The sequence below is a fragment of the Palaemon carinicauda genome, chromosome 15, assembly GCF_036898095.1.
Source record: "Palaemon carinicauda isolate YSFRI2023 chromosome 15, ASM3689809v2, whole genome shotgun sequence".
Taxonomy (NCBI): Eukaryota; Metazoa; Arthropoda; class Malacostraca; order Decapoda; family Palaemonidae; genus Palaemon; species Palaemon carinicauda.
Window position 1 is genome coordinate 99,516,219 of NC_090739.1, and position 18,300 is coordinate 99,534,518.

The window sequence follows — 18,300 nt, forward strand, 5'->3', positions numbered from 1 at the left end:
AGGAAATAAGAAAGACATATACTTGTGCGTTCTGTCCAGCCAATTGCTTGACCTCCCCCAATATTAATATTAGAATTTCCTTATTAAAAGAAAATGTGTATACTAGCACTGACCCTTTCATAAGATTATCAATATTGTGGGGTAAAATATGATCTGATGACTTTCAGTATAAGATTGGTCTCAACAATAGACTGTGAAAGGATACACAGGGTATGTTGGAAAATATAAACTACTGTATAATATATACTATAGTTTACTGCCTGCAGTATGTATTATACTGCAGAAATACTGGCTACTGTATAAGCATATACTGTAGTTCAGCCGGCATGTTGCCGGCTAGGCTAGTACCTGGCGGCACCGGTCTAGCCTGGAGTATCTGACGGCACAAGCCGACAGAGAGAGAGAAAGCATGGAGAGAAGGGCTACCTTATTAATATAGTTTAGTACGATAAATAAGGGTGGAGGTATTACTATCCCTACTGCCTTCCTCCAGAATGAGGGTTCAAATGGAAGGGGGGAATGAATTATTCTAGCTTCCACCCAGCCACAAGATCTGTTGCCGGCTACTGCCGGTTCCAGGGATGTAGATGGCAGTCCAAGGGAGGACTGAAAAACACTCAAAGACATAGGGTCTCCCACCGGCAGCGATCATGGTTGGCACAACCTTTCCCGGAGCCTTGCGTCCGTATGAGGAAGGTCAGAGTGGCTATCAAGCTGCCTATGTAGGAGCCCGGCCGGCACCACAGTCTACCCGGTAAGTGGGGAGATTGTAGGACACCGGCCAAAGACATACGATTGCCTTACCTTATTGCCTTATTTTTTGTTTGGGTTCCCCCAGGTCCCTCAGTGTGAGGCACCTCGTATATCCACCAGAGAGTTGCTAATGTATCTTCCGGTGTATTTTGCATCTTCCAGTCTTGGATGGTCTGGGATGCGTCTTAGGTATTTATCGAGCTTATTCTTAAACACATCTACGCTCACTCCTGATATGTTTCTTAGATGAGCTGGCAGCACATTAAATAGTCGCTGCATTATCGATGCTGGTGCGTAGTGGATTAATGTCCTGTGCGCCTTTCTTAGTTTACCTGGAATATTTTTGGCACTATTAATCTACCTCGGCTTGCTCTTTCTGATATTTTAAGCTCCATGATGTTTTCAGTAATTCCTTCTATTTGCTTCCATGCTTGTATTATCATGTAGCGTTCTCTTCTCCTTTCTAGACTGTATAGTTTTAAAAATTGCAGTCTTTCCCAGTAGTCAAGGTCCTTAACTTCTTCTATTCTAGCAGTATAGGACCTTTGTATACTCTCTATTTGCGCAATATCCTTTTGGTAGTGTGGGTACCATATCACATTGCAGTACTCAAGTGTACTACGTACATAAGTTTTGTAAAGCATAATCATGTGTTCAGCTTTTCTTGTTTTAAAGTGTCTGAATAACATTCCCATTTTTGCTTTACATTTAGCCAACAGTGTTGCTATTTGGTCGTTGCATAACATATTCCTATTTAACATTACACCAAGGTCTTTAATTGCTTCCTTGTTTGTGATTGTCTCATTATTAGGTCCCTTGTATGCATACACCATTCCTTCTCTGTTTCCATAATTTATTGATTCGAATTTATCGGAGTTAAATACCATCCTATTTATCTCCGCCCATTCATATATTTTGTTTAGATCTCTTTGTAGTGAGTTCCTATCTTCATCACAAGTAATTTCTCTACTTATTCTTGTGTCATCGGCGAAACTTCTCACTACGGAGTTTTCAACATCACAGTCTATGTCTGAGATCCTAATAACAAATAGCAGTGCAGCTAATACCGTACCTTGTGGCACACCCGATATTACCTGGGCTTCATCTGATTTCTCGTTATTTGCAACCACTATCTGTTTTCTGTTTTGCAGGAATTCTTTTACCCATTTTCCTATCTTTCCCACAATATTATGCTTTCTCATTTTTTTCTCCAATATGTTATGGTCTACCTTGTCAAAGGCTTTTGCAAAATCTAGATAGATCACATCTGTGTCTTTTTCATTTATCATATTTTTGTATATGTTTTCATAGTGTGCTATCAGTTGGGTCTGTGTACTTTTTCCAGGCACAAAACCGTGTTGACCCATATTAAACAAATTATTTTTGACCAAATGGTTCATTATTTTCTTTTTTATTACCCTCTCATACACTTTTATAATATGTGATGTTAGACTAACAGGTCTATAATTGCTTGCCTCTAGTCTTGATCCACTTTTGAAGATAGGGGTTATATAAGCTAATTTATGTTTAACATATATCTCGCTCATATCTACACTTTGTCTTAGCAGTATTGCAAGCGGCTTCGCGATAGTGTTTGCAGTTTTTTTTAACAAAATAGCTAGGCTATCGCTAAAGGACAGAGAGGGGCAGGGAAAGGGTCTTGTGTGGTGTGTCAGGAGAAGGCGGCATGATTGCCGGCCATTTCCAGTCACAATCAGAAACATCGTTTCAGTATTGCCGCCGTCCTGGGCGGCAGAAAAATATCGATTCAGATGCGGGCTAGGGAAGCTAGGCTTCCTATGTCTGCAACTGTAAGCCTAATGGCAGCACTAAGAGGGAAGGAAGGGTTTACCCTTAAATCTCCGAAGGACACGAGTATCGAATCATACAATTAATTGTAGGAGATATACTATCTTCTGTTGAATTGATAAAACGATACGCAAGGGTAAACGGGGATAATGTATGAAAGTATACTAAAGCGCGTAGGCTAGGTTAGCCTAGCGCAGGGCGAGATCTCGGCTACGCTATATCACCGAGACTCTACCATATACGATCGGTACATTTAAGGAAGAGCTAAAATACGTGCATGATCTTATCTTCACTAGTATAATTTTGCCTAAATAGTTATAATTTATTAAAGCTAAATACCAGGATTGTCGTTCTGCTGACTAAATAAAGCATGCATGACGAACGACAGCATCCAAAATGGTGCATCCAGTTACCGGCTATGCTCCGATAAACACATTAAATTATGCTAATTTCACTGTGAGAAGGGAGCTAAAAATTATACACAGGAAAGACTAAATACTCAACTTTCCAGAGGCAGAAGATGCTGGAGAAAGCATGATAAATTCCTCGAAATAGCAGTCTAGGACACTAGAGCAAGCAGGGAGATACATCGTGCAAAAGCGCTACTGAATAAGGAATGAGCGGCCATTTTGGGCCCTGTAATAGTAGGGGAGGAAGGGTAACCTTGATAACGGCTCCCTTCAATTTCGCCACTCTTCCCCCCCAGAGCGAAAACTCTATTCGGGGTGAAGATTGCCATGTGTCGTATCAAGATATACGTCCCCTGATTTTATGCGATATCCTTTAGGAAAATTTTAAGGATACTCGCGCCAGGCGTTAAAATTCTGGAGGCCTATGGTCAATTCTCTGGAAGTATCACTGTAATCAAATATCCCTTAGAAAGCTGCCAATAGGAAGCTTCCATCAGGATGACATGGCTTGAGCCCAAAAAGGCTTTCTTTACTTCTACTGTTACTTTCTGTACCGACTCAGTAGTTTCATTATTTCTATTAGCAAAGCTACTTCTTATATCACCATTGTAGTTCATTGTATAGAAATCCTTTGCAATCTTTATCAGTTCCTCTCTTCACTCGATATATCTATTTTCATCTGTTAAAGCAAATATCAATTGGCACCTTATTTTAAGCCTTCTTTTTTATAACTTGATGCTTTTTCCTGTCTTTAGTGTGTTTTCAAGTTTAGTCTGATTGTTATTACGAATATCTTGTGTTTTTATTTTATTTGAATAGTTCTGCTAATTTTATTTTATCTCATTTGGATTTTATCATCATTTCCAAATTTTTCTTTATTAAATTTTTTTTTTGTTTTCGGATAGTTTTCCTTAATCTTGATGAGAAACTTTTTCATCAATCTCTAGTGGCGATTCAAGTACAAATTTTGTTAATTTACTATTATTTCTTTTATATCATCACGTACCTAGGAGTACCTATTTTGCATTGGTAAACTGAACTCATCCTACTTTTTAGTAGTGTAGGATTGTTTATTTTCTTCCATAAAATCACTTTTTTTCTTTCTTTTCTTAGATCTAGACAAATTTTACTTCCCACAATTCTATTGTCGCTTGATATTAGATTGACACCGTTACGTCTTTAACTAAGATAACCTTTTCTCTGAGAATAAAATCTATTTAGTTTTTCTTTTCTAGATATAAGCTTCGCTTTGTCCATAGTATATGTTGATTTTTTATATATAGGAAAAACGGTGTTCATGATTATTAGATTGTTTCATCATCAAAATTTACAAATATGTCTCCTATGTTGTTTCTTTTGCCACCTCCCAATTTGCCTACTGCTGATTTCCCTCTCTTTTATTTGACCCACTTTACATAGAAATCACCCAAAACAAATGCATATAGAGCCTTTTATCAAAAAATATCTTTAGATCTCCATAAAAAAGTTTCTCTTTCTTCCTCTGTATTGGACGTTGTTGCTGCATATGTTTTGATAATCATCAGTTTATACTTTTAATTAAGTTTGATAAATCCTGCTATTATATAATTGATACTACATACAGCAATTCTTCTGTTACCTACAATATTTTTATTAATAAGAAACCCACCTCATTTTCTTTGTTCCTTTCATGTTCTCTGAAGCAAAAAATCTGACCATATTTGAACTGTATCTAAGATTTCGCAGTTATCGTAATCTCACCTAATCATATTATATTCCAATTAATTTATTTCAGCTCTTTTAATAATACAGCAAGATCTTCCTTAGACAGGGTCATGACATTTTATATATATTTATACCTGTATATATATATATATATATATATATATATATATATATATATATGTATGTATGTATATATATGCATATATATGTACATGCATATAATTATATATGTATATATACAGTATATATACATATATGTATACACACAAACATATATATATATATATATATATATATATATATGTGTGTGTGTGTGTGTGTGTGTATATATATTTTTCTAACTCAAAGACATTTTAACCCATGACAGGTAAATGTCTAAATCGATAACGTAACAGGTAATCATGTAGCGTATACGCTACCGCTTGTTTCAACCTCACTTGGTAATTCCGGTAATGCATTTTTTTAATGAATTTTTTATACATATAATTCTAGCTATCTACGACTAGGATATACTCAATGAAAAACATGGAAGTAACTTAATGATATTTTATTAACAGAGACCTGAAAACTTTTTGATTTTGAGAGACTACCACTCTCGGGGCCCTGGGAGCCTTTGTCCTGGCTACTTGATAAAAACAGCTAATGGTAATTTCTAGGAGTCCCTGGGGCATATTCAGTTGAAAAATGAACCTCCTAGGCTGAAAACAGAAAAATCTGGAAAGAAAAGAAAAAGGGGGAAATTTTTAGTAACGAAAAAGAAGGTTACATGTGACAAAAATTTGTTTTATAATATAAATTATAAATTGAGACTGCTGAAAATTGTATACATAAAATTTGAATAATAGATAAATAAAATGATATACGAAAATCCTTAAATAAAAGAGTTAACTATTTTTCAAATTAAAAAAAAAAAAAAATAGCTAGCACCGATAATGAATTTTCCTCTTTCATATTTACACTATTCCAGTCTATGTAACCTATAATAATACCCGAAAATTATTGCTAGAATTGTAGAAAATTTTAAGATAAAAGAGAAAATAATGAATACTAACCATTCTGGGCTACATTCAGTGCATTTTCAGTTGAAAGATGAACCTCCTAGGCTAAAAACTGAAAAATCTGGAGAAAAGGGGAAATTTTTAGTAACGAAAAAAAAAGTTACATGTGACAAATTTTTTTTTTCTAATATAAATTATAAACTGAGGCTGCAGAAAATTTTATACATCAAATTTGAATAATAGATAAATAAGATCGAAACTGAAAAAAGAGAAAAAACACATTACAAATATTGGCTAAATTAAACTATAGATGGTAATCCTACATCCAATATACCATTAGCATCATGTTCTCAAATCATCTATCAACGATCACTATAAGTAACAAAACACTATTCACAGAAATAAATGTATTGTAATCAATAGTGTAAAACTTGTGAAAATCAATCACAGTCACTTACCACGTAAACGTGTAGCGTATATGCTACCTGGAAAAACAAAAATGGCGATTTCCAAAAAAACGGTGAGAGAGAGGACAATGGCAGTTGTTCCTTCGGCTGTGTCTATGGTCTAACTAACCGGTGCTGGGTAAATTTCCGCTCAAAAGCCGAACCTAAGCGGAGCAGGCATGAACAAGTTTTGCGCATATAGGCGGTAGCCTATATGCTACACGTTTACCTGTTCAGGGTTAAAAACCTTGATTTTTTATGACCATTGCAGTATTATCAAGTGTATGGAGTACTTCTCCGTTTGTGAGGATCTCATCTTCATACCTTATCACCATTATTTTAAACCAAAGACAATTAACATAATTATCAATTGAACATTGAGATAAATCCCTCTTATGATCTAGAAATGAGATGAAATTAAAAATATAAATGCCGTTAAAAATCTAAAGATAAACTTGGAACTGAAAACAAATGATAGATATAAGAATTCGTAGGTAAAAACAGGGAAAGCTTATAAAACTGATAGTCCTAACTTGATCGATATTTTCAATGAGTTAATAGTAAATAATGATTATCGTTAGTATGTTTTTGTTATATTTACCAAGTAGCCCTACTGGTATTTTATGATACACATTTGTATACAAATTGCAATTGATCATATAAAAACAGTCCAGAAAATATGATTTTTTGGGTGCTATTATCAGCTGTCAGATGCCAGGATATCGCACCTAACGGTGGTTCCTCATAGAAGAACCCCTGTCGTCAGCGAGTTCTCAAACTTTAACCAACCCTACCTTAAAGACGCTCTTATGCACCTGTAAATTATATAGACATCACTAGTGAAGCTCTAAACAAAATTCTAGCCGGTGTCAGGGAATGGATGACATTAAAGCAACTAAAATTAAATGAAAATAAAACTGAGTTTTCGGTGGTTGGAAAGATAAATGCCTAAGAAACTTGGGTGATATTCAAATAAACATTAACAAAAATTCTGCTGATATATCTAGAAAAGTTCCCGATCTAGGAGTATCTCTTGACTTTAATATGTCTTTCAATGCCAAACTAAATACTGTAGTAAAAACTGCTGACTATCATCTTGGAATCATTGCTTTTATAAAGAGGTACCTGGATCATGGATGAACATTCTTTAAAGAAACTCGTGATAAACTGTCTTATTACTAGGAATGACCACTGCAGCTCCAGTTACCACAATTTACCAAAAATACAACTTAAGAAATTCCAAAACATAATAAATAGAGGAGCAAGACTGATAAAAGGTGTCCCAACCCGTAAAACGATCAAGACTACACTATTAGATTTACACTGGCTGCTTATCAAAAAAAAAATTTGAGTAGGTTAAATTTAATTAAAATATGTGCAATAACTCATCAGGTTATCAGAACAGGACATCATATATATCTAAATAATTGCTACATACAGTAAACGGGTATTGCGTGGTGTGAAATGCTGATTGCCTTGGAAAGTACAGTATATGATAAAATGAATATGAAGGTCCCGTAGAGAGTAGGGTTTTATTGCTCTATGGGACCAGAAAATAGTACTATTCTTCCCGGTAATTGATGACATCCCGGGTAAGTTACTGAAGAATCTGTGACCTGTAGATTTCAAGGAATTGTTACTGGCCCTAATTATCATTAGCTGTCTTGACATGAAGAGTATGCATCATTCTATATATTCATACTTCTGTCAAGCTAGTCTGATATCTACTGTTTTTTTAAAAGTTGAAGTTCTTACTAAATGATTCACTTATAGAGGAAAATATCTTCCTATAGCTATACAGTGCAGGAAATATAATAGCCTGGGAAAGTATTACATTAAAAGTCGTAGTGAAATTGTTTTATTGATAGAACCACAAAGGTAAATTATGCAATGAGAATCTTGTTAACGAAGCAGATAATAAAAATGGAATTTATGATACCGCAAATCATATAAGATGAATGAAAAGATTAAATATAAAAGAATGGGACGGCTTATTAGCAGAAACTATGAGAAAGAATATTGATATTTTAAAGTAAGGAATACATGCCGTTTATGAAGCCAAAAGTAATCATATCATGTATGGAATATTTGTTGCTATAGTTTTTTTATTTTTTTTTACCCTCAAGTTTATTAACAAGGACTTTTAGCAATGAATCGATATTTTGTCAATAAAATAACGGTATATGAAATAGTTTCTTTAATTCGTACACTGTAAATTTAAGAGTTTTTTTCAGTTGAAAGCCAGCCATTTGACAAAACCCTTTGTTTATATATATATATATATATATATATATATATATATATATATACATATATATATATATATATATATATATATATATATATATATATATGTATATATATATATATATATATATATATATATATATATATATATATATATATATAAAACATGTATTACATACCTTAGGAAAATTCAGAACTAAAATCTTGAAGAGTCTGACTACAAAACATTATCCCACTTAAACCATAAGCTTTGATTTTAAATTTTTTCTTAATTGTTTTTTGTTTTTTCTTTTTTAAATATAACAGCTTTTTCAACAATTTTCCATACAAGATATTATTGTTCATTTCATTTATCGGACTGTATATCACAGATATAGATTTTGCTAGAAAATTATTGCTATTAAGTATTCTGTCACTATATTTAGTTAACTACTAAGTAAAAAAAAGTAATAGTAATCACCAAAAAAAATCGGAAATTTACCAGTGGGAAATAAATTCTTTGATAGGTTGTCAACGAAGCTGAATCACTTTTGTAGTTTTAGTCATAAATTCAGAACCAGAAAAAAAATTACTTAAGATTAATTTGATTATGAAATTTTCAGTTATCATTATTACTACTGTACTACCGCCTTGCAAAGTATTCAGGATTGATGGAAAAATTGGTGCCAATCTTTGAAAGGTAGCAAAAGTGGGGGATATTTTTTATCAATGAGTAGGAACTTGTTGTTTCGGGGAGGTCACGCTGCAACATATAACAAAGATCAACGGAGGAGGATAGGAGCTCTAACACTCAAGGACACAAACACCTTGGTAATAACTTTGGTGATGCAGTTCAGAAACCTTCATTTAATAAAAAAATTTTCTCTGCCCAAAATGCCAATAAACACCATACGTGAAAATGTAATTTAATAGCCTACTTTAACTTTGTCAATGTTAAAGCTATCTCACGCTAAGGCATCATAACATTGCAAAAAAATGAAGCAAATTATCAAAATGAATCAAAGAAAGGCAAAATGGTAATCAAGTTATTCTTGTTCGACACGAGGTCTATTGCAATGACAAATGATTCAAAATGAGATCGGACACGTGGTCCTGTAACCCAAGATTGGACTAGTCTCTAAAAGCACTCAGCCGGAATAATGCAAAAAGACGCAGTACCTAAATAACATAAGAATCTAGATCTAATCTAAGAATTGGGAAATTTTATTGTGGGTCCACGTCTACCTGCACTCACTTCCAAGAACTTGATGGAGTAGCCCTTGTTGACAAATGGCCGTTAAAGCTTGCTTGCACCCTTAGCTGACTGGCTCACACCCTCTGTTCTTCGCTTCTTGATAGACGAGATCACTGGCAAGCTTCATGGTTAGTCTTCCCTCTCTCCAGCCGACAGTACACAAGAACTCCTCTGTCCTCCTCTGGTTGGTGGGGGAGTTGGGGTGAGCCAGAGTGATGCAGGCTGACCTGTGCAGTCACTACGGCTGCTCATTAATGAATGCGGGTGAATCTCAGGTCGCATGGCATCACCTAGGTCAGCTGCCGACAGGGGAGACTTGGTTTGTTGAGGTGCCAGATCGGGACTTTGGCCAAGGTATTATGAAATAAAGAGTGAGGTGAAGGCAGGATTTTGTCCAAAATACAAAGAGAAATCTTATAACTCTAACATATTCTGGCATACTAAAAATAAATAATTTAAAGGAATAATTATCAAAAGGCTGGTGCGATTGGCATACATCTTAAAATTAATCAGACCTGAACTGGTACTGAGAGAAAACAACTGCTTATAAGTCAGCAATACTAAAATTATATTCAAAACCAGTGTAATAATTTATATCAAAATACTTAGTTTAAGGGAAAAAACTAACGCTACACAGCGGATGGCGGTTGTCTTTGGTTTTTACGCATGGCGTATGTCAACAACGTTCATTTAAGTGTATTCTACCTGTGTCTCGGTAGAAGAAAACATAAAATTCAAAAAGAAAATTTAAAGGGTATCTAGTATATTAGTGGGAAGGAGAGAAAAATAAAAAAGGATAGAAGAGTGAAGAAAATTCTTCATAGCAAATACTCCTCTCATGCAGTTGTCAGATAAAGAGCGTATTAATTCTTTTCTTCTTCTGTTGGCCGCAATGATTAACTTCAAGGGTTGCAGGATGTGCTAGTTGATGGAGCCACGATTAGGTTAATGAGTAAAACTGTAAGATTTCAATTATAGGACATAATATACATAGAATTAGTAATTAATAGATGAGTAAAGCGGAAAATGAAATTCATTTGGTTATTTGTTTTGAAAAAGACACCAGTAGCTGCCCAATTAAGATTTCACAAGTTATTGATATATATATTTTGCACTAGATTTAACAATGGCAAAGTGTGACCACTAGCTTTCATAAAATAGGAGACTAATAATGGAACTAGGAAGATAAACCCTTGGGGATACTGCCCTCTGGCTACGTTCTATTAGCAATATTTCATCATAAATCATCCGTCGGTGCCTTTGTTTCCTTTATCTGTAAAAAACATGTCAGTGGTGCTTATTATCTGTATCTCTGGCAAGGGGTCACAATGTCAGGATGTCATGTGCCAGAAATATTTTATTCCTTTTACTTTGAAGGTCTAGAAAGAAGCTCCTGCAACTTTAGGTTATCAAAGTTCACAGTACTTTAACCTTATTTTATTGGGATATAATTTTGTTCATTGATTGTATCTTATATACCATTGTTTTCTTGAAATTCAGGGTTCCACTTTATTATTCTTTATCTTATAAAGGTATTTACACATTTGAAGCCTGCACTGAAGCTTAATGACCGTCAGACATGTGCTGGATGAATATTTATTAATTTTGAACTCAAAACAGCAATAATTTGAAATATTGATAATATATATATATATATATATATATATATATATATATATATATATATATATATATATATATATATATATATATATACATATATATATATATATATATATATATATATATATATATATATATATATTTTTTACAACAGATTTAGTATCTTTTTTTAGCATATAGTATTAACTTTGAATATAATTCTTAGCACTTAGGTAATCGATATTTACTTTTTAAAATTGTAAATGTGCTCCATTTGTGTCATGAAGTAATAGCTAATTACTGTGTTTCATATATTCATAGACAATGTGCTATGTTGAATTATTCCATTTAAATTTTTCTCTTCACTAAGCTTGTATTTATTACTGCTTAGAGCATTAATAACATATCTATTCTTAGCAGAGGATCATGAAGTAATGAATTCATCATCAATTTTCTTTATCAAGTAATTATTCTCTTTACCATGGATACTTTTTCCAGATTACATGTGTCAATGGCAGTGAAATCAAATAACATCAGTCTTTTCGAAAACTTCACCTTAAACCTCGATAATCAAACTAACAATGAAGAAGCATCTGAAACACCGACGTCAGATTTTGGCAACGATGCAGCATGGATTCTCACTGCAACATTCATCATCTTCACCATGCAGTCAGGTTAGCAATTCCTTTTACCTTTATAACAAGAGAGTGAAAGCGAAATTTAGAAATAAAGAAAAAAAACTAGGATTCAAAACCAAAAAGTCTTTTAAACTTCATGTATGTGATATATCAAGTTAGTCAGGTGTAAGTAGAATATTCATAATCCAAAGGTATGAGAACGTCATTTGGTATTCAAGACAAAAATCAGTAATTTTCCCATGAGTTATTCACAAGATTGCACAATATTGAAGAGTTCAATATATATTATTTAAATACATAAGGAAACTATTGACATATATTTAATAAAGCAAATTTTTAATTGACAGTTTGGTGTAAGGTTACATTAGAATCATATCAAAACTAGCTAGGAGTCATGAGAAGAAAATCAACATTTATAGAATTTCATTAGGCAACCAAAAAAATATTAAGTATAACTAAAGACCTTTAAGGACGTTTTTCTATATAGTACTTGGGGAATCTGTTGAAAGAATTATCCCTTAAAACATTATTCATTTGGCTAACAAATCTTATCAATCTTACGAATCCTAACCTAATTTACCTTTTATGTAACGTTATTATCATCATTTTTATATCAGGCTTTGGTCTACTTGAATCTGGAGCTGTCTCTTTGAAGAGCGAGACCAACATTATGGTTAAAAACGTTGTAGATGTTGTGCTTGGAGGAATAACCTATTGGCTCTTTGGTTATTCTCTGTCCTTTGGAGAATCTGAGTGGGCTAACCCTTTCTGTGGATGGGGGGATTTTGCCTTGAACCCTGGAGATGAGGCAATGGGAGATTTATACACTAAATTCTTCTTTCAACTGTCATTTGCAACAACTGCCACCACCATCGTGTCTGGAGCAGTCGCTGAAAGGTGAGATCTCCCAACATTATATACTAACTTTTCAAAATGAGTTATTTTCCAACCTATAGCTATCAGACGTTGGATAATCTATATGTATGAATTTTCAAATGTTTCTGAAAAAAATGTATTAAGGAATAGAATTTTTTCTACCCCTTTGGGGCATAGAGGATGAAAAGTTTTATGAGGGATGAGAAACATTATGTCTTCAGATTTTGAGAACCACATGTACGCATGCATGAATTATCAATTTCATAAGAAGAATACCATACCTACAAACTGTATATAGAAGTAGACAGACTCAGAACTATATAGTAGCAGGACTATAATCTGTCATGGGGAACTATGCCCCAACACCAGGATACAAGCCACCGAGGACCAATGAGTTTTAAAAGCAGAAATTTTTGGTAGTAAAGTCAAACTTCTTAATTTAGGCTGCATTGAAGACGTGAAGGTGACCTTGAGGATGTAATTTCAACCACATCAGACTGCATGAATTCTGAAGTTGATCAAAGAAGACAACAATGCAGCAGCTATACATACTAATGTACCAACAAGTAAAGATATATGCATTCGCTAGGGGATTCATGAAATTTAAGGCCCATCATATTTTGGAATTCGGATAATATACTAAGCTACATCCACACAAGTAGCAATTCAGCAGGATCAGGCAGGAATGGGCTGAAGCTTGGAACTGAAATACATTAGTTATAGTAAAACAGTCAAGAAAATGTCTTCAGGTCTCTTTGTGAGTGTTCATATTGAGATAAATGTATTTTTAACTCAAACATCAACCTTCTCAAGCCGAATCACTGCCTGTATAGATGTAACTAATGAGACATTTCACTGAAAAAAAAACTAGAGACAGCTGGAGTAAGTCTCTTTACAATTTCTAATTTAACGTTCGATTTACGCCTTACTAAACCTCACAAATTGTTGCCATTTATATTGTTCATTGATTCAAATAACCAATGCTTTATTCACAAAAGAAGAATTATTAGTGGGAAAGGGTAACCATCAATAGGAATTGTAATATTGTAGATGCTTAACACCTTCATCTCATACCAGCAGAGCACAGACCACTACTTAATTTAGAAAATACTGCTATGTTGTATAATTCTATAATAGAGTTTTGTTGTCCCATTATTTTATGTTGTCTTCTTCATATGTTATCTTCTTTTTTAACACCAATATTCAGACAGATGCTGAGTTTTTGCAAAGGAAATCAACATTCTAACTTCCTTTATTCTACCTTGAATTCTTCTGGTCTTGGAAATCTAGGCTTCCATAGGCCCATCTGAAGTATGTTAAATCATATGTTGGTTAAAGTCGAAATCACTGACCAGCTCAACTGGAACAATACAAGTTGCAGCTATAAATTATTTTAATAAACTCGTACCTCATATTAGTATGAAATATTGAACTACAAAGTGAGAAAAAAGACCGTCGCTATAACCTAAACCAACAGAGGTTATATAAGAAGATCCCCATGTCAATTTATAAGTTTTTGTACTCTAAACAGAAGCTAAGAGGCTGCAGGTCAAACTTTTAACATCTTATTGGAGTTAGGAAGTGATTGCCTTTTGATGTCCAAGGAAGTCATCTGTTTGGGTGATATTTCTTTTTATCAATTGGCGTTACTCGTTTCTTCTTTGGATTCAAGATTTATAGAAGCTCATTAGTTTTTTCAACTCTGTTCATCCTAAAATCAAGAAGGTGGTAGTTGACAATCCATGGAATAACTATTGTCTTTTCATGTCACTGAGAATAAGAGAATGGATCCCTAGAAATGGCAAAAGAAGAGAAGACGATGGATTGATGAATTAAGAAAGTTTGCGGGTGTGGACTGGCATAGATAAACAATAAAGAGACGCAAGTGGTAGGCCATGTGTGAGGTCCTTGTTCTGCAGTGGACTAGTAATGGTTGTTAATATATATATATATATATACATATATATATATATATATATATATATATATATATATATATATATATATATATATATATATTTATATATACACATATATATATATATATATATATATATATATATATATATATATATATATATATATATATATATATATATATATATATATATATATATATATATGTATATATATATATATATATATATATATATATATATATATATATATATATATATATATATATATATATATATATGTGTGTTTGTGTGTGTGTGTGTGTATGTATATTCTTACGAAGGTGGTCTAGCATATGAGTAAACACTTTATTAATGTATTTCATTGATGCATTTAAGAGATGTATAGCCAGCTAGTAGGGTGAGTTCCACTCTCGTATGTTTAAGTAATGTATGTAAATTACATAACACTTTTGTCATTCATTCAGTTATATTTTCAATCAGTTCAGTATACGTAAATTTACATAATTTTTAAGAATTTACTTCTTATTTCCTGTAGTTTTATTACAAAGTCTTTTGTAACTCGTTTAGGTATGCTGTATCACACACAGTGGGTAAAGAGTATGAGGGATTTCGTTATGTTTCCCACGTGGTTAGAGAGTGCATGAAAATTCTCGAATTAGATTTACTCTTTTTTTATTGTCACGAGGAGAAGGTGGGTGAAGTTAGCTGAGAGAGGGTTGCCTCGCAGGCAAGGTTAGTACCCCTTTTTCAAATTTACTACGTTGGTAGCTTTACGCTGCTAGAGCTTTTCCCCACGCCACGAGAATGATCTATTAGAAAATTCTAGAAGAATTAAGTCCATATATATTGTATAGCCACCAGGAATGCATAAGCAGCAGAAAAGATCCAGCCTATCCCTTTGAAAGAGCCGAAGTTTGCCTGCCCTCTCTCCTCTCAACTATGTGTCTTCTCAAATGTGAATAAGGTTTTTCCCCTAACGTATATCGCATGTAGTGTTGTGCAAAAGGTGGTGAAATTTTTTGGATGTTAATTCAAGTGTAGTGTGTTAATGTAAGTACTTTTTAACATAAGTATTTATAACTGGCCCTATGTGAATTAGGTTAAACAGTGAAGTGCATTAAGAATTTTGCTCAACTATTCTGAACCTCGTTTTGAACCAAAAGAAGTAAATGTAACAGTTACATATGGGTAGATTTCATTTAGTGTTTAATCATTAGTGTTAAAGTGTTAACTCTTTTTCATTAGTTACCAAAATGGAATATTTTCATAAATTAATTCCAGGGAAACAAGTGATTACATAATTTTCATACAGTACAATTTTCTTGACTTAGTCTGAGGTTTTGTTCAGATTTAATATTTCAAGTGATTTAGTTTTGATGTCAATTATTTTGCATTATTTGTTATTTTTTTTTTTTTAAGAATATATTTATTTTTGTAAAGTGTATTATTTCGATCACCAGTATTTCTATCAGTGCTTTGCTCGTAATCCCTTACTAAGAACCAAAGTAAGAAATTAGTTTAGAATAGCTCTTATAAAGTAATCACCTAGTTTTGTTTTGAGTGAAGAGTAAAGAGACCTTTGGATATTCAGTGTTTATATATATTGCCTTCTGGGAGTTGCGTATATTCTCAGAGCTCAGGTATTATTCAAGTGTAACAGATCTATGTAAAAAATAAACAGGTAAGTTTGGGGCTTGGGTAGTGCTCATGCATGTAACCTGTACAGAGATTATCTTTCTTTCTTGGAAAGCAAGAAATGATAAGTGCCACTCTCAGATTGAAGAAAATCATAAAATAATTCTCTTCATAATTCCTATACTGGTTACTTTTATCTGCGCTGTGTACTACGCACACCGGCACTAGTGCTATCAGTATAATTCCACACCTGGGGATTTTGAACAGAGCTAGTGTCACCATGGTAACACTTGATCAAAAGAGGTCACACCCTAAGAGGGATGACCTCTTCTCTCTTTAATTGACAGTCCCAGTCAATTAGCTGTTCATCGTAGAATTAGACGGCGGGTTAAGTACTCTACCCGACGTCACCACATACTGCTTCAGATCATGGACTTGCTTAGCATAGTGCATGTAGAACACTGTGGATGATTCTCACCCAGTATATGTGCGAGGACATTTGAAGTCCAAACCATTGACTGTCTATAACAGTAATTAGGGGGCAGGTTTTAATACACTACCTGCCGCCACTACATAGTGTTTCAGTTCATGTACCTGTTTCACATAGTGTTTGTAAAACACTCTGGATGATTTCCATCCAGTGTATGAACGAAGACGCTCAAAGTCCATATACTGAAAGAAGTTCAGTGATGAAGCAATCTTCCTCGGATCATGACCTGCGGGAGTACTGTCAGGATCCGCTCTACTAATAAAGCAGGTGAGCTTCGCCCTCAGTTGTGTTTAGGGGATAAGTTTGATCCAGAGGTTTCTCCTTTAAAGAGCTGTCCTCCCCTGAAGTCTGAAGTTCTACGAAGATAGACCTTTAGACACTCTACCGGACATAGAGAGACATCTTCCTTCAGAGGGCAGATTCTCCAGGGACCCCACCTTTTAGCGGGTAGCTCATTCTTAGTGAGAAAGGATGGATCAGGGAAGAGATTCAGTTCTCCTGTTTCTGAGAACTGAATGTGGCCCTCATCCTAGAAAGGGCCACTATTTCACTAACTGTAGCCTCTGAGGCTATAGCGAACAGAAAAATAACCTTTTGGGTTAGATCCTTAAGCGAACAATCTTCATTGTTCAAGGATGAGGCATAATGTAGGACCTTGTCCAAAGACCAAGAGATGGGCTTTGGTGGTGCAGCAGGCCTAAGCCTCGCACATGCCTTCGGGATCTTATTAAAGATCTCATTCACCAAGTCTACTTGAAAGGCATATAGAAGAGGTCTAGTCAAGGCTGACTTGCACGTAGTTATCGTGTTGGCCGCCAAACCCTGGTTATGAAGATGGATAAAGAAGGACATGCAGAAGTTCATTGAAATCTCTCTCGGTCCTTTTGCTTTTACGAAAGCAACCCACTTTTTCCATGATGACTCATATTGTGGAGGATTAATTTTATTTTAATTTATTTTCTTTTGTTTTGCCAAATAGAGAGACGAGAGAGAGAGAGAGAGAGAGAGAGAGAGAGAGAGAGAGAGAGAGAGAGAGAGAGAGAGTGTTTATTTGCTTTAGTTTTGTCAAATCGAGAGAGAGAGAGAGAGAGAGAGAGAGAGGAGAGAGAGAGAGAGAGAGAGAGAGAGAGAGAGAGAGAGTTTATTTGTTTTAGTTTTGTCAGAGAGAGAGAGAGAGAGAGAGAGAGAGAGAGAGAGAGAGAGAGATAGTGTTTATTTGTTTTAGTTTTGTAGAGAGACGAGAGAGAGAGAGAGAGAGAGAGAGAGAGAGAGAATGAATTTTATTTGCTTTAGTTTTGAGAGAGAGAGAGAGGAGAGAGAGAGAGAGAGAGAGAGAGAGAGAGAGAGAGAGAGAGAGAATTTCATTTGCTTTAGTTTTGCTAAATCGCGCGTGCGCGAGAGAGAGAGAGTATGTATGTGTGTTTGTGTGCGTGTGGTTGTGTCCGCGTGTTTGTGTGTCCGCGGTGCGCGCCGAAGAACAAGTGGTAGTTAGTGAATGATTGTTTGTAGTGGGAAAGACTGTCAGTATATTTGAGGTTG

The 18,300-nt window shown here is 34.3% G+C and overlaps 1 protein-coding gene across 1 annotated transcript in view; it reads left to right on the forward strand.

The window, feature by feature from the left end:
• The first annotated feature begins 650 nt into the window (after positions 1-650).
• Positions 651-18,300, forward strand: part of LOC137654112 (putative ammonium transporter 3) — a 78,310-nt gene continuing 60,660 nt past the window's right edge. Inside the window, exons 1-3 of the mRNA XM_068387751.1 lie at positions 651-754; positions 11,702-11,877; positions 12,459-12,738. Of these exons, the coding sequence (XP_068243852.1) occupies positions 651-754; positions 11,702-11,877; positions 12,459-12,738 (560 nt within the window). The remainder of the gene's footprint in view (positions 755-11,701; positions 11,878-12,458; positions 12,739-18,300) is intronic.